The 18,224-nt window shown below is 39.7% G+C and overlaps 1 protein-coding gene across 1 annotated transcript in view; it reads left to right on the top strand.

The window, feature by feature from the left end:
- Positions 1-18,224, top strand: part of hgfa (hepatocyte growth factor a) — an 81,487-nt gene that overhangs the window by 10,162 nt on the left and 53,101 nt on the right. Inside the window, exons 2-4 of the mRNA XM_061912197.1 lie at positions 9,139-9,301; positions 9,373-9,485; positions 9,845-9,959. Coding sequence (XP_061768181.1) covers positions 9,139-9,301; positions 9,373-9,485; positions 9,845-9,959 — 391 coding nt within the window. The remainder of the gene's footprint in view (positions 1-9,138; positions 9,302-9,372; positions 9,486-9,844; positions 9,960-18,224) is intronic.

Raw genomic sequence — 18,224 nt, 5'->3', positions numbered from 1 at the left:
CATGTTGGAAGCAACCCTTTAAGTGCAAAAAATATGACTAAAGTGGTAAATTGTATTTAAATTTTCCCCAAATTTTATTCACAGTGTATTTAAAGGCCTACTGAAACCCACTACTACCGACCACGCAGTCTGATAGTTTATATATCAATGATGAAATATTAACATTGCAACACATGCCAATACGGCCTTTTTAGTTTACTAAACTACAATTTTAAATTTCCCAGGAGTTTTGTCTTGGAAACATCGTGTAATGATGACGTGTACGCAAGACGTCACAGGTTTTAAGGAAATATGAGCGCTGCACACACACACAGCTAAAAGTCGTCTGCTTTAACGGCATAATGACACAGTATTCTGGACATCTGTGTTGCTGAATCTTTTGCAATTTGTTCAATTAATAATGGAGAAGTCACAGTAGAAAGATGGAGTTGGGAAGCTTTAGCATTTAGCCACACAAACTCACGGTGATTCCTTGTTTAAAATTCCTGGAGGTGAAACTTTCCTATGGATCAGAGCGCGGTCAAGCCAACATGGATCCCTACCGCATGTCAGCCAGCAGGTTTCGGTGAGAAAATTGTGGTTAAAAAGTCAGTTCTTACCGGAGAAAAGCTGAGCTTGTGCCGTCCATAGCTGCCGTCGACTCCCCTGAGATACCGCGCGTCAAGACACCCGTGGAGTCACCCTTCTGACTATCAGGTACTATTTAACTCACTAGAACACTAGCAACACAATAGAAAGATAAGGGATTTCCCAGAATTATCCTAGTAAATGTCTCTAAAAACATCGGAATCCGTCCCAATGCAATCGCCTTTTTTTTTTTACTTATTTTTTTTTAATCTTTTTTTTTTTTCTAGTCCGTCACTATCAATATCCTCAAACACGAATCTTTCCTCCTCGCTCAAATTAATGGGGAAATTGTCGTTTTCTCGGTCCGAATCACTTTTTGTTGTCAGGCTCCCATTAAAAACAATGTGAGGACGTGAGGAGCCATCACACGTGTGAAGTCATCGTCTGCGACTTCCGACAGGGCTTTTCTCTTAGCACCGAAAGTTGCGAAGTTTATCGTGGATGTTCTCTACTAAATCCTTTCAGCAAAAATATGGCAATATCGCGAAATGATCAAGTATGACACATAGAATGGACCTGCTATCCCCGTTTAAATAAGAAAATCTCATTTCAGTAGGCCTTTTAGAAACATATAGATTATTCTGGGCAGCAGGGTGGGAGAGGGGTTAGTGCATCTGCCTCACAATACGAAGGTCCTGAGTAGTCCTGAGTTCAATCCAGGCTCTGGGTTTTTTTGTGTGGAGTTTGCATGTTCTCCCCGTGACTGCGTGGGTTCCCTCCGGGTACTCCGACTTCCTCCCACTTCAAAGACATGCACCTGGGGATAGGTTGATTGGCAACACTAAAATTGGCCCGAGTGTGTGAATGTGAGTGTGAATGTTGTCTGTCTATCTGTGTTGGCCCTGTGATGAGGTGGCGACTTGTCCAGGGTGTACCCCGCTTTCCGCCCAATTGCATCTGACATAAGCTCCAGCGACCCCAAAAAGGGACAGGCGGTAGAAAATGGATGGACGGATGGATATATTATTCTAATGTGTTATTATTTTAGTTAAAAATATTTTTTTAGCACTACGTAATTGTATTTTTCATCAGTTTTTATGAGTCCCTTCTTTTCCAGTATATTTAATTAGTATTTATTTGTGTAACCAGCCTGACATAAGTCTTGATAATAATATTTGTGACCTAATGCTTTCATATCATTTGAAAAGGTTCATCCTGTTAAAATATCAAATATCAAAACAATTTCCGGATAGCAGTTTTGTTCAACACTGAGTAATCCGCAAATTGAGTTATTTTCCAACGTTTTACGATACATTTCATACAAAATCTGTTTTTTTCTAATGCTAACAGTGGAAATAAAATAGCATCTTTTGACATCTTTTTTCCTATATCCTTAAAACTATGTTAACATTGCTAAACATTCGAACAAACAAAATGTCGAGAAAATACGAGGCTAGCAGTCTAGTTTACACTAGTAATTAAAACATTTCAAACTAAGTCTGTAAAGCTGCCAAATATTATGCTAACGATGCAACGAAAGTTGTATCTTTTGAAAATACTTTGCAACTATGTCAATATTGTTGAAGTAGTGATACCTGAAGATATCAAAACCATAAGAGGCTAGCAGTTTTGTTCAATAGTGAGCAATCCGAAAACTTATTTTCTGACGTTTTACGATACTTCATACAAAAGCCGTTTAATGAAAAAAATCTAATTCCAGGTTAACTGTGGAAATAAACTACAATCTTTTGACATATTTTATATTTCTTGTATGTATATGTATATATATATATATATATAAGTGTACAAATGTATATGTTTGATTTAAATGTTAAACTATGTATATGAGACGTGTGCTACATATATGTTGCTTATATATTGTTTAAAAAAAAAAAAAAAAGTAATATAAGTGAAGCATGTTTTAGATTTTATATATTTTGAAGCTTGTTCTTGTTGTGATGGGGTAGGTTTATATAAGCGTTGCTTCAACCTACACCTTTCGGCTCAATCATTGCTCAAATGAGTGTTTTTTTGTTTTTTTGTTTTGTTTTTCTTTTCTTGTTGTTGTTCTTTGTTTTATGTGAAGATTGCCGAAATAAAAATACATTGATTGATTGACATTGATTATTTTCTCAAAACTATGTCAATACTGCTAAAAAGGTGAGATGGCGGCAACACTCAGTAATTCTAAACGGATTATAATACATTTGTACAAAGTCTGTGAAAACTGACAAATTCCATGCTAACAGTAGAAAAAAATTCTTCTTTTGACATGACTTTTAACTATGTTAATGTTGCTAGAAATCTGATGACTATTAAGATATCAAAACAATGCGAGGCCAGCAATTTTGTTCAACACTGGATAAGCCGGAAACTGAGTTGTTTTCCGACGTTTTATGATAGATTCATTAAAAAATAGTTTTAAAAAATTGGGGGCAAAGTCCATGCTGACAATACAGTGGAAATAAACTAGTATTTTTTTCAATTATTTTTCTTATTTCTTTAAAACTAGGTTAATTAAAAATGTCAAGTGAAAATGTCGAGAAAATATGAGGCGAGCTGTTTAGTTTAGCAAAATTTGGGGTGGATTTTTTTGTATTTAATTTAATTTAATTTAATTCTAACAGTTGTAAGTAAGAAGCATCTCTTGACACATTTATGTAATTTACAAAATATATTCAATGTTGCAATAAGAAATTAAGTTTTACGCTTATTTATCGGAGGCTAATGGGAGTCTTGAGTGTTGTATACAAGCAGTGTTTTTCAACCACTGTGCCGTGAGATGCAGTCAGGTGTGCCGTGGGAGTTTATGTAATTTCACCTATTTGTGTTAAAAACATTTTTTGCCAACCACTAATCATAATCTGCAAATTATGTGCCGTTGTTGTGTGTCGGTGCTGTCTAGAGCGTAAGCGTGTAATACTCTTCCATATCAGTAGGTGGCAGCCGTTAGTCAATTGCTTTGTAGATGTCGGGAACACGTGCCAGACGACAAGGTTTTTTTTTCGTATCTAATGCTTAAAACAAAATTAAACAAAAGGTGAGTGCCCCTAAGAAAAGGCATTGAAGCTTAGGGAAGGCTATGCAGAACGAAACTAAAACCGAACTGGCTACAAAGTAAACAAAAACAGAAAGCTGGACGACAGCAAAGACTTACTCTGGAGCCAAGACGGCGTCCTTAAAGTACATCCTAAAATGACATCACAATCAACAATGTCCCTACAAAGAAGGATAAAAACAACTTCAATATTCTTGATTGCTAAAACAAAGTAGATGCGGGGAATAGCGTTTAAGGAAGATATGAAACTGCTACAGGAGAATACCGACAAAATAGGAAAAAGCACCAAAATAGGAGCGCAAGACAAGAACTGAAACACTACACAGAGTAAAACTGCAAAAAACTCCAAATAAGTCAGGGCGTGATGTGACAAGTGGTGACAGTACTTCTTTGAGACAAGAGCTATAGTGATGCATGCTTGGTTATGGTTTAAAGTCATATCCAACAATTGCGACAACGACTTTTTACTGTAAAGTGAGTTTCGTTTTTTAATGATTTTTGCTGGTGGTGTTCCTCCGGATTTTTTAAATGAAAAAAATGTGCCTCAGGTTGAAAAACACTGGTAAACAGTACACTTCATGCGAGATCAAATTTAGCATTAATTTGTCGTCTTTTTTAGACAACGTAATGAACTTTTTATTAAGGTGCAGAACATCAAAAAGGTTTCAAAAACTGCAAATCTAAACATTATAGTATAATAATAGGGCTTCACGGTGGAAGAGGGGTTAGTGCGTCTGCCTCACAATACAAAGGTCCTGAGTAGTCAGGGTTCAATCCCGGGCTCGGAATCTTTCTGTGTGGAGTTTGCATGTCCTCCCCGTGACTGCGTGGGTTCCCTCCGGGTACTCCGGCTTCCTCCCACTTCCAAAGACATGCACCTGGGGATAGGTTGCTTGACAACACTAAATGGGCCTGTCACGTGGGGGTCGTAATTTAATGCGGGATCGTTCCTCCAACGCAAACATAGACACTCCGGACAACAACTAAAAGGTAAGAATGATTTAATAACAAAACACTGGTACAAAAACAGATGAAAAGAAACACGTGGCGAAAACACAGAAGCTAATGCTAACACTAGCACAGGATCAGGTAACAAGAAATCTAGAATTACCAACGAAACAGTTGCATACCGCAAACAAGGGACCAAGCCCGACTGACGGGACAAGGCAGGCTTAAATAAGGAAGTAATTAACAAAAACAGGTGTGCGTCTGGAACCCTCAGCAGGTGAAATTAATATGTTGCCATGGTGACCAAACTGACTCACAAAAAGGTACACAAACAACAAAGGAAGTCCAAACTAACAGAAAATAACTAAACTAAACATGATCCAGACTACGGATCATGACAGGGCCCTAGTGTGTGAATGTTGTCTGTCTATCTGTGTTGGCCCTACGATGAGGTGGCGACTTGTCTAGGGTGTACTCCGCCTTCTGCCCGATTGTAGCTGAGATAGGCACCAGCGACCCCAAAAGGGAAGCGGTAGAAAATAGATGGATGGATAGTATAATCATTTTTTATCACAGATAATTACTAAAGTGGAGGTTACATAAATAAGTCAACAATAATAATAATAATAATGGAATAGATTTATATCGCACTTTTCTATGATTAGATACTCAAAGCGCTCACAGAGAAGTGGGAACCCATCATTCATTCACACCTGGTGGTGGTAAGCTACATCTGTAGCCACAGCTGCCCTGGGGTAGACTGATGGAATCGTGGCTGCCAGTTTGCGCCTACGGCCTCTCCGACCACCACCAATCATTCATTAATCGTTCATTCACCAGTGTGAGCGGCACCGGGGTCGAGGGTGAAGTGTCCTCCTCAAGGACACAACGGCAGCGATTTGGATGTCAGTAGGTGGGAAGCGAACCTGCAACCCTCAGGTTTCTGGCACGGCCGCTCTACCCACTACAACAGGGGTGTCAAACTCTGGCCGTGTAATTTCACTTGGCCCTTGAGGCAATATCACATTAACATTAGAGCTGGCCCGCCGCTGTAACACCACATTTACCGCTAATACTGTTACTTGCCAACCCTCCCGATTTTCCCGGGAGACTCCCGAAGTTCAGTGCCCCTCCTGAATTTCATCCGGGACAACAATATTTGGGGTGGGCTTTAAAGACACTGCCTCTGGCGTTCTCTACAACCTGTCCCCACGTCCGCTTTTCCTCTATACAAACAGCGTGCCGACCCAGTCACATAATATATGCGGCTTATACACACACATACACAAGTGAATGCAAGGCATACTTGGTCAACAGCCATACAGGTCACGCTGAGGGTGGCCGTATTAACAACTTTAACACTGTTACAAATACGCGCCACACTGTGAACCCACACCAAACAAGAATGACACATTTCGGGAGAACATCTGGATTGTAACACAACACAACAAATACCCAGAACGCCTTGCAGCACTAAGTCTTCCGGGACGCTACAATATACACCCCCCGCTATCACCAAACCCCGTCCACCTCAACCCCACCACCGAAATGAGGCATTCAATTTTTATTTAAATTTTATTTGATATGCCATTGATATTTTTTAATTATTATTATTATTTGAAACTCGATTTTGCATGTCACTATAAAGTTATATAAGACTTGCTTGTTCAATATTCAATGCAAAACTTGTTTGGGTCCCTATTAAAAGGATAATTTGTTCAACCTCGGCCTGCGGCTTTGTTCGGTTTTAAATTTTGGCCCACTCTGTATTTGAGTTTGACACCCCTGCACTACACCATGCCGCCCCAAGTCAATTCGAATAAGCCCAACTCGCTAATGTTAACATTTAGTTTTAGCACTTATATTTATTGTCCTAAATATTACAAATGTCAATGATTTTCTTAAATTTAGCCTACATTTGTGGGAGAACAAATTCAAAGTTTATTAGGGGTGTTGAAATTTGTGTTCTAAGATAAATCTGTCTGATTTTGTACAAAACGTACACAAAGTTGCATTGTCTGTTTGGTATCCTCTCAAAAATGTGTAAACATTACAAAGTTACCGACAGCCATCAGACTGTATAATGCACATGTTCCTTCTTGACTGCACTTAAATGTAGAATATATGTAGAATACATTTTGATTATTCATATATTATAGGTATAATATATAATATATGTATATTATTTATTATTATTATTGTTTATTGTGAGCGAACTGTGGTGCTGAATTTCCCCCAGGGATCAATAACGTACTTTCTATTCTATTCTATTGTATTCTAAAACTATATTACGTTTCCTTCCACCCACTTTTAATGCGAAAAAAACACTTACCAATCGAAGGATTTAAGTTGCTCCAGTGTCACGAGATGCGAAAGTCCTGATTGTTTGGTCCGCACATTTTATCGCCAATGCTAACGCAGCTATTCGGCCATGCTATGGCTATGAATAGCATGGCTGAATTCGCTCAATAGCTTTAGTTTCTTCTTCAATACTTTCATACTCCAACCATCCGTTTCAATTTTCAGCGAATTCATAACATTTTTATAATGCACTAAAAAAATCCATTCATAGTCATGTCTTTAATAATGATTGTAAATGATTACTTAATTATTAAAAGGAGCAGTTCCCCTTTAAGGGAGACCAGCGCTAACTCAGGTCCAAACCATGGCTTGATTTAAACCAGTCCAGATGCTAACTGTATGTACATTTGAAACTAGATACCCACATTTAATGCGAAACAAACACTTACCAATCGACATATTTAAGTTGCTCCAGTGTCACAAGATGCGAAAGTCCTGATCGTTTGGTCCGCACATTTTACCGGCGATGCTAATAAGGCAGCCATCCTATGGGCCACTTCATTAGGTACACCCATGCTATGGCCGAATAGCGTCAATAGCTATTCGCTCAATGGCTTCGGTTTCTTCTTCAATTTCGTTTTCGCTATCTGCCTCCATACTCCGACCATCTGTTTCAAAACATGCGTGATCTGTTGAATCGCATAAGCCGCTGAAATCCGAGTCTGAATCCGAGCTAATGTCGCTATATCTTGCTGTGCTATTCGCCATTGTTTGTTTACATTGGCAGCACTGTGTGACATCACAGGGAAATGGATAGTCGCATCGCAAATAGCGAAAATCAAGCACTTTAAAGCTTTTTTTAGGGATATTCCGGGACCAGTAAAAAAAATGTTTAAATTTCAAAAAATACAACAAGCCACTGGGAACTGATTTTTTATTGTTTTTAACCCTTTTGAAATTGTGATAATGTTTCCCTTTAAAGCAGGGGTGCCCAGTACGTCGATCGCGAGCTACCAGTCGACCGCGGGGGGTGTGTCAGTCGATCTCGAGCCAGGCTTTTAAAAAAAATAGACCTAAAAATTAGTGATCATCAATCTTCACCAAGACGTCACTTAAATGACATTCACGGTACCGGAGGGTCTTGTGAGATGACGCTGGCTGCTGCAAGATCATTATTATTAAAATATGGCCGAGAGGAAGGCGAGAAACACTTTTTATTTCAACAGACTCTTGCGCCGTACCTTCCGTCAAAACTCTAAAGGCAGACTGCATATTTCCTATCTTCACAATAAAAGCCCTGCTTCATGCTGCCTGCGCTAACTAAATACAGAGTCTCGGAAAACTGGCGTGCACAAGCGATCCCTCAGAAAGCTGGCGTGCACATCACTTGTGCACGCCAGCTTTCCGAGACTCTTATTTTGTTAGCGCAGGCAGCATGAAGCAGGGCTTTTATTGTGAAGATAGGAAATGTGCAGTCGCCCTTTAGAGTTTTGACGGAAGGGACGGCGCGAAAGTCTGTTGAAATAAAAAGTGTTTCTCGCCTTCCTCTCTGTCATTTTTTCATAATAATGAACTGGCAGCAGCCAGCATCATCCCACAAGACCCTCGGGTGCCGTGAATGTCAATCAAGCAAGCTACGGAATTTGCCGCCAATGTTTTTCTTGTAAAGTGTATGGAAGCTGGATGAATTCGATGCCAAAAACCAACCACTTTCACGTGGTATTATACAGAAAGGACAACTTTTTTTCTCCTCCATTTGAAAATGTGGGCGTTATCATCATTACTGTCTGATTCCAATCAATGCAAGTCATCAGAATCAGGTAATACACCAACTTATATTCTTGTCTTTGTGAAAGAAAGACATCTATATGTGTTACACATGCTTGTATTATCATTAAACACATTTAACTTGTTTACAAAAATGTCTCTTTCATAAATAAATATAAATGATATATATAAATGAGGTAGATCCCCTCGAGTTGGTCAATTGAAAAGTAGCTCGCCTGCAGAAAAAGTGTGGGCACCCCTGCTTTAAAGTGTAGCCCAAAAAAATGGGGAAACCATAAGGCTAGCGAGCTAATGTTTTTTTGCATTTACAGTAGCTTCACGTACGATTTCCTAAAATCTTAGGTAAGATGTTAATTTGAACCTTAATGGAAATGATTAATGGGCCCATTTTTATAAGGACAGTGTTGACATAGATTGCTAGGCTAGCTAGCGGTTACTCGGCTCGGTGCTAACGTTGCGCTGTCGTGCTCTTGCAGGCGACTTCAGAAAGAGTCGCCAGTCTTTGCAACGCTACGAGAAGTCCGAAAACCACCTCCTGGTGTGCGCGGACTGTCCTCAGCCGCCTCTGGTGCGGAAGAGCCGCTCGCAGGAACACTGCGCCCGTAAATGCAAGAAAGTGAAGAAGCACTTCAACTGCAGGTGAGCCGCCGGCGCCCGTCCTTGGACTCGTGTCTGCTTGTCACGCTCCGCTGACGTCTTCCTGTCTGCAGGGCCTTCAACTTCCACAAGCACAACAGGAAATGCCACTTGCTTCCCTTCGACCGTTTCGGCCACGGCGTGCAAAAGCAGGCCAACGCCAACTTCACGCTGTACGAGAAGAAAGGTGACGCACACGTGACGTTCTGGTGTTGTGGAGACGACACAGGTGCACGGGGACATGTTGACACAACAAAAGGCATCCAAAGAGGCCACGCCTCTTCTTAATGCGAGCGTGAACATGCATTCTGCTGCAGGGGTGTGCAAACAAGCCTGCCAAATCTTTGTTTACAGTCCGAGCATGTTAGAATCTTGCACTTTGAAATGTGCCCGATGACTTTTAATCGACTTCCTCGTTTGGGAATAACACAAAAAAAGCTCCTAATGACCGTACATGGGCAGCGTATGTTGAGAAAAGTGTGCAAATGAGTGTTTAATTGGGCGAAGAATGAAGAGTATCACGGTTTTCTTTTCCCTCCGTCTCAGATTATATAAGGGAGTGTATCATGGGACCCAAGGACAGCTACAGAGGGAGGAGGTCTTGGACCAAGTCAAACATCACTTGTCAAGCTTGGTCTGATAATAACATCAATGAGCACACGTAAGTACAGTACTCCCTTTCCTCGTACGCACAAAAGTCATGGGAACAAGTGAAGATGCGTGTACACTTTGGCTTCGAAGGCCGTTGTACCGGTCAGAAGATGGAGGAAAGTAACTTGCGGAAAAGGCACATTGCAGATTTTCACCAGGAAAATCACACAACATGCACATTCTAGCGTTCACTGTTTGCTGAGGCTTTTAGAATGAAACACACACCGCCTGCGAGTAGAGCAGTGGTTCTTAACCTTGTTGGAGGTACCGAACCCCACAAGTTTCATATACGCATTCACCGAACCCTTCTTTAGTGAAAAATTTAAAAAAAAATTGTTTCAAATTCAAGTCAAAGTTGTATGTTTTTGGTAACACTTTAGTATGGGGAAGCATATTCTTAGTGATAAAGACTTAATTTAGAGTTATTTGGTTAGAGGGTTAGGGTTATAATAAGGCCATGCCAAATAAGGCATTAATAAGGACTTAATAATGACTAGTTAAGAGCCAATATGTTACTAATTTGCATGTTAATAAGCAACTAATTCAGTGGTTCTTAACCTTGTTGGCGGTACCGAACCCCACCAGTTTCATATACGCATTCACCGAACCCTTCTTTGGTGAAAAATAAAGTTGTTTTTTTTTCAAATTCAAGACAAAGTTGTATGTTTTTGGTTACACTTTAGTATGGGGAACATATTCTTAGTAACAAAGACTTAATTTAGAGTTGCTTGGTTAGGGTCAGGGTTAGAGGGTTAGGGTTATAATAAGGCCATGCCGGATAAGGCATTAATAAGGACTTAATAATGACTAGTTAAGAGCCAATATGTTACTAATTTGCTTGTTAATAAGCAACTAATTCAGTGGTTCTTAACCTTGTTGGAGGTACTGAACCCCACCAGTTTCATATACGCATTCACCGAACCCTTCTTTGGTGAAAAATAATAAGTTGTTTTTTTTCAAATTCAAGACAAAGTTGTGTGTTTTTGGTTACACTTTAGTATGGGGAACATATTCTTAGTAACAAAGACTTAATCTAGAGTTATTTGGACACTAGGGGAACATATTCTAAGTGATAAAACCTTAATTTAAAGTTATTTGGTTAGGGCCAGGGTTAGAGGGTTAGGGTTATAATAAGGCCATGCCGAATAAGGCATTAATAAGGACTTAATAATGACTATTTAAGAGCCAATATGTTACTAATTTGCATGTTAATAAGCAACTAATTCAGTGGTTCTTAACCTTGTTGGATGTACCGAACCCCACCAGTTTCATATACGCATTCACCGAACCCTTTTTTAGTGAAAAATAAAGGGTTTTTTTTTCAAATTCAAGACAAAGTTGTATGTTTTTGGTTACGATTTAGTATGGGGAACACATTCTTAGTAACAAAGACTTAATTTAAAGTTATTTGGACAGTAGGGGAACATATTCCAAGTGATAAAGACTTAATTTAAAGTTGGAGGGTTAGGGTCAGGGTTAGAGGGTTAGGGTTATAATGTCAGGCTTGGACTTGAATTTGGTTGACTCCTTCGACGCAGAGGGATTACAGGACAAGCCAGGCGAGAATTCAGGTACATAGTTTTAATTTTACTCAAAATACAAAAAAAGGCAAAACAAAAAAGCACGCATGATGGCAGATACTATCCATCCATCCATCCATCCATTTTCTACCGCTTATTCCCTTTCGGGGTCGCGGGGGGCGCTGGCGCCTATCTCAGCTACAACAGGGCGGAAGGCGGGGTACACCCTGGACAAGTCGCCACCTCATCACAGGGCCAACACAGATAGACAGACAACATTCACACTCACATTCACACACTAGGGCCAATTTAGTGTTGCCAATCAACCTATCCCCAGGTGCATGTCTTTGGAAGTGGGAGGAAGCCGGAGTACCCGGAGGGAACCCACGCATTCACGGGGAGAACATGCAAACTCCACACAGAAAGATCCCGAGCCTGGATTTGAACCCAGGACTGCAGGACCTTCGTATTGTGAGGCAGACGCACTAACCCCTCTGCCACCGTGAAGCCCGGCGGATACTAATCTATGCTAAAACTTAGAACAAAAACAGCACAATGGCAATACAATCTACAAAACAACCAAAAGATACTATCCATCCATCCATCCATTTTCTACCGCTTATTCCCTTTCAGGGTCGCGGGGGGCGCTGGCGCCTATCTCAGCTACAATCGGGCGGAAGGCGGAGTACACCCTGGACAAGTCGCCAACTCATCGCAGGGCCAACATACTATCAAAAACATAATTAATAACAAAAACTTACTGTTACAAAAACGGGAGGCATAAACAGCAAGGTGCGTGGCAGGGGATCAATGGCATGGAGCAATGAGCAGCAAAGGTTGTAGAATGCAATGAAAGTTAATGTTCCCAGACTGATGGACAGAAAGAAAATAACTTAAGTAGTGGCTGTGATAATTAGGAACAAGTGCGGGACTGAGGGCAGGGGCGTGACTAAGAAGGCAAGGTGAAAATCAATGAGTTGTCATGGTAACAAAAACAAACCAGGAAGTGAAAAAACAGAACGAGAGTCCAGAAAACAAAACAAAACATGATCAAACATAAAACCAGATTCACAGGCGTGACATATAATAAGGCCATGCCAAATAAGGCATTAATAAGTACTTAATAATGACTAGTTAAGAGCCAATATGTTACTAATTTGCATGTTAATAAGCAACGAATTAATGGTGAATATGTTCCCCATACTAAAGTGTTACCATATTTTTATTTTAATGGCGCACAAAATGAACGAGTGAGGGAAGAGTGGATCGTGAGATCGATAGGCGGATCGGTGCGGCGTCTTCAGTAATGCGGACGTTGTACCGATCCGTTGTGGTGAAGAAGGAGCTGAGCCGGAAGGCAAAGCTCTCAATTTACCGGTCGATCTACGTTCCCATCCTCACCTATGGTCATGAGCTTTGGGTCATGACCGAAAGGATAAGATCACGGGTACAAGCGGCCGAAATGAGTTTCCAGGTCTCTCCCTTAGAGATAGGGTGAGAAGCTCTGCCATCCGGGAGGGACTCAAAATAAAGCTGCTGCTCCTTCACATCGAGAGGAGCCAGATGAGGTGGTTCGGGCATCTGGTCAGGATGCCACCCGAACGCCTCCCTAGGAGGTGTTTAGGGCACGTCCAACCGGTAGGAGGCCACGGGGAAGACCCAGGACACGTTGGGAAGACTATGTCTCCCGGCTGGCCTGGGAACGCCTCGGGATCCCCCGGGAAGAGCTAGACGAAGTGGCTGGGGAGAGGGAAGTCTGGGTTTCCCTGCTTAGGCTGTTGCCCCCGCGACCCGACCTCGGATAAGCGGAAGATGATGGATGGATGGAAAATGAACCGTGCATGAACATCACCTTGTTCAAAGAACAAACAAAAACAGTGCATAAACTCACAATAAATTATACATCTGCAAATCAGTAAGCTGATAGGGAGAAGTTTGTATTTACACGATGAGTCGGGTGTGTTTTGACCTCTGCCGAACCCCTGAGGCCGACTCACCGAACCCCTAGGGTTTGATCGAACCCAGGTTAAGAACCACTGGAGTAGACAGACCAATAAACAGCCTAAAAAGACCTATAGGATGCCTCTCCCAATTTCAGTTTTACACCTTAAAAACTGTAAAAATACCTTATGGAATTATTACTTACTCATCATCATCGGTTGTCACTCGAACGGGTAAGACGATCCTCCTGGTAGGGGTGTATCCCTTTATGGAGGATGCCTGTGCGTGACTTAGTTTAACGTGGGGAGACTGGTGCACAGACAGTCACCACAGGATTCTTGGCACACCCGGGTCAGGGTCCAGTGGCAGTGACTAGGTTGATCGAACCTGGAACCCTCAAGTTGCTGGCACGGCCACTCTACCAAACCGAGCTATACCGCCCCAATTATAAATGAGTGGTTCTCATACTTTTTTCACCAAGTATCACTTAAGAGAACCTTTTGCTCTCCTAGTACCACCGTAATGACCAATATTAAAATACAGTAGCGTAGTAGGCCCAAGTATTCATTAAAAACAGGGTGGAGGTTTTATTTATGTTTGGCCACTGTAACATTACACACAGTTTGAACAGTAACACTGTGTTAGAATATAGAAAAATGAAACACTCTACTTTAATTAAGTGATTATTTGGCGTACCACGAGATGGATGACTTAAAACCATTACCAGCATACGGGTGAAACTTTATATTCAACTTTTTTAAACATATATTTTTTTGTATTCCAGACGCAATTTTTTCAAACTAATTTAAAAATGTCTGTCAATCCAAATGAACATGTTTTGTGTTTTGTGTTAGTTTTGGACTCCTTTAGTTCCTGTTTGTGCACCTCTAATGTGTTTTGGTTGCTCATTATGTTCACCTGCCTCTGATTAATGTTCGCATTATTTAAGTCTGCCTTTGCCGGTCAGTCGGCTGGCGTCATTGTTTGCTACATGCACCTGTTACGTGAGTTTTACCTTGTCTCTAGTTGTTTGCTTCATGCCCTGCGACGTAAGTCTTGTTTGTTTCATGCCACAGTTTCATGACTATTCCTTGTCCATAGTCTATGCTAAGTGTTAGCTTTAGCTCCAAGTCCGATCACCGCATTTTGCCCTCGCCTAGTTTTCCGTTTTTTGTACCTTTTTTGAGTTTTGATAATTAATTCATGTTCCTACCTCACGGTTTTGTCCAGAGTCGTCCGTCTGCATTTTGGGAGAACGAACCCCGCAGTAAGCTGCGAAAACCCCGTCGTGACAATACACACTGTAGTGTAGTTTTATAAATGGCAGTGGCTACTCACTGTACCTTGCAGCTTTACAATAAAAATTTAAAAAACATATAAATAATTATAGTTTATTGTTAGAGATTCATGTTAGAATTCAAGATAGTTAGCGATTAGCAATTTCGCTGCCGGCTAGCGATTAGATTGCTAGTTGCCTGCAAGGAGGGATGTAACGATAGGAACATATCTTATCACGGTTATTGTCACCAAAATTATCATAGTTATTTGTTATCATCACGGTGTTGTTGAATGTGCTCAAAAAAGTACTCATACACACGTATAACAGTTTCATTAAAAAAAAATAATACAGTAAATAACCACACTGAAAACATATGTTACATAATAATATTTTTCTGGCTACTTAGGAGCCATATTATTTTTATTCAAGTCTTTCGGTATGTTTGGACTTAGACTTAGACTTAAACAAACTATTAATCCACAAGGGAAATTTTTATAGAGTTACAAAAGATGCAAAGGATAATGCAGGTATAAAGTAGGCTAACAATGTACCATAATAGCAACATAACATAGGTACTATTTACATATTATATATACAATATATGATATATACTCCATCCATCCATTTTCTACTGCTTATTCCCTTTGGGGTCGGGGGCGCTGGTGCCTATCTCAGCTACAATCGGGCGGAAGGCGGTGTACACCCTGGACAATTCGCCACCTCATCGCTGGGCCTACATAGATACTGTAATGTATATATACTGTATAATATAATATATACTGATATATTATATTACTATATTATATTGTATTTTTATACTTATACTTGTACTTATATTAAAACTTTATACTTATTATATTAGTTTATTGTCTTTTGTTTTCATTTGTAAAAGTTTTTGTGGTTTTTTTAATGATAGAGGGAAAAAAATGTGTGTTGGTTGCGTCACGTCCGGTTTATGTGACGTCATGCAAATTAACTTCCTGTTTCCATATTTATTCGAGTATCAATTGATCTCACCGTCTAAGAGAACACAACCAGTGTTCGATGCGCATAATTAAATATCTTAGTACCTCAGATGTTAATGTTTGGATTTGGGAATGTTGTTTTTTTAATGGAGGAAGACGTTAATGTCTCTTGTTTTCATGTTAGCTTTTATATACGCTAGCTGGCTTCTTCAGTAAATGAGAAGTGTGAGCGGTTCGTGAGTTATCAATCACGGTTTTATGATCATTTTATTTTAAAACGATAATAATAACAGTGGGAATTTTTACAGCGGCTTTTTATACCGTTTATCGTTACAGCCCTACCTGATAGTTATTAGAGCACCAGTTGTGTTAGAAGCTTTTTGAATATTTTAGTATTGCACAATAACGAGGTACCTTGAGGAGCAGTTTCATTGATATACAGTAAGTAGAGCAGGGGTCACCAACGTGGTGCCCGCTGGCACCAGGTAGCCCGTAAAAACCAGATGAGTAGCCCGCTGGCTTTTTCTAAAACTAGCTCAAATAGCAGCACTTACCAGTGAGCTGCCTCTATTTTTTTTTATTTTATTCATTTACGAGCAAGCTGGTCTCGCTTTGCTCAACATTTTTAATTCTAAGAGAGACGAAACTCACATAGAATTTGAAATTCCAAGAAAATATTTTAAAGACTTGGTCTTCACTTGTTTAAATAAATTAATTTATTTTTTTACTTTGCTTCTTATAACTTATAGAAATACAATTTTAGAGAAAAAAGGCAACCTTAAAAATTATTTTAGGATTTTTAAACACATATACCTTTTTACCTTTTAAATTCCTTCCTCTTCTTTCCTGACAATTTAAATCAATGTTCAAGTAAATTAATTTTTTATTGTAAAGAATAATAAATTAATTTTAATTTAATTCTTCATTTTAACTTCTGTTTTTTCGACGAAGAGTATTTGTGAAATATTTCTTCAAACTTATAATGATTCAAGTTCAAAAAAAATATTCTGGCAAATCTCGAAAATCTGGAGAATCAAATTTAAATCTTATTTCAAAGTCTTTTGAATTTCTTTTAAAATTTCTGTTCTGGAAAATCTAGAAAATCTCCGCTTGAGATGGTTTCCTGTGGACGGGACTCTCGCTGCTGTCTTGGATCCGCTTGAACTGAACTCTCGCGGCTGTGTTGGAGCCATCATGGATTGAACTTTCACAGTATCATGTTAGACCCGCTCGACATCCATCGCTTTCGGTCCCCTGGGGGGGGGAGGGTTGCCCTCATCTGAGGTCCTCTCCAAGGTTTCTCTTAGTCAGCATTGTCACTGGCGTCCCACTGGATGTGAATTCTCCCTGCCCACTGGGTGTGAGTTTTCTTTGCCCTTTTGTGGGTTCTTCCGAGGATGTTGTAGTCGTAATGATTTAATGATTTGTGCAGTCCTTTGAGACATTTGTGATTTGGGGCTATATAAATAAACATTGATTGATTGATTGATGATTTGTCTTTGTTAGAAATATAGCGTGTTCCAATTTGTTATATATTCTGACAAAGTGCAAATTGGATTTTTACCTATTTAAAACATGTCATCAAAATTCTAAAATGAATCTTAATCAGGAAAAATTACTAACGATGTTCTATAAATTATTTTTTAATTTTTTTCAAAAAGATTCAAATTAGCTAGTTTTTCTCTTCTTTTTTTCGGTGGAATTTTGAATTTTTAAAGCGTCGAAATTGAAGATAAACTATGTTTCAAAACGTAATTTTCATTTTTTTCGTGTTTCTCCTCTATTAAACCGTTCAATTAAGTGTTTTTTTCATCATTTATTCTCTACAAAAAAATCTTCTTTAAAAGGAAAAAAAAAATGCACGACGGAATGACAGACAGAATTACAATTTATTCAAGTGTGCATCAAACTGGTAACCCTTCGCTTTAATCACTACCCAAGAATAGCTCTTGGTTTCAAAAAGGTTGGTGACCCCTGAAGTAGAGGGTCCCCTCCATCGAGAAGATGAAGAGGAGTGAATGCTAGTTTTTAAATGATTAATTGCTTGAAACTTTTATTAGTAGATTGCACAGTACAGTACATATTCCGTGCAATCGACCACTAAATGGTTTTTCAACTTGTTTAAGTCAGGGTCCACGTTAATCAATTCATGGTAAAATGGTAACTGGTTGTCGTTAAGGCACATTTTTCTCCACGTCTTAAGTGTCTTTCGTTCACATGACAACCTTAAACATCGGAAGTTATTCCTTAAAAGTATGCTCATATGCTTAAAAAAATAGCTATACAGAAATTAAATGACAAGGCCAGCAGTTTTCTCATACACAGATGCTAACGCCTGACATCGTCGCTCCAATTCGGCGGGATTTAGAGCTCCATTTGACATTACGTTAACTATTACGTTCATGCTGGATCAGACAAACCGCAAGCGGGGGTGATTTTTCGCCATGTTGCTTTGGAGGAATGTGCTTCCTACCTGTTGTTTATGTTTCGGGGAGCCGACCGTGTCGTCGGAAAAGAAATGTGTGTTTAAACCCAGCAGGGAAGTACATGAAGAATGGAACGCTCCAGTC

This window comes from Nerophis ophidion, linkage group LG10 (genome assembly GCF_033978795.1).
Source record: "Nerophis ophidion isolate RoL-2023_Sa linkage group LG10, RoL_Noph_v1.0, whole genome shotgun sequence".
NCBI classification, from domain to species: domain Eukaryota; kingdom Metazoa; phylum Chordata; class Actinopteri; order Syngnathiformes; family Syngnathidae; genus Nerophis; species Nerophis ophidion.
This window is presented reverse-complemented; position numbering and strand designations above follow the sequence as displayed.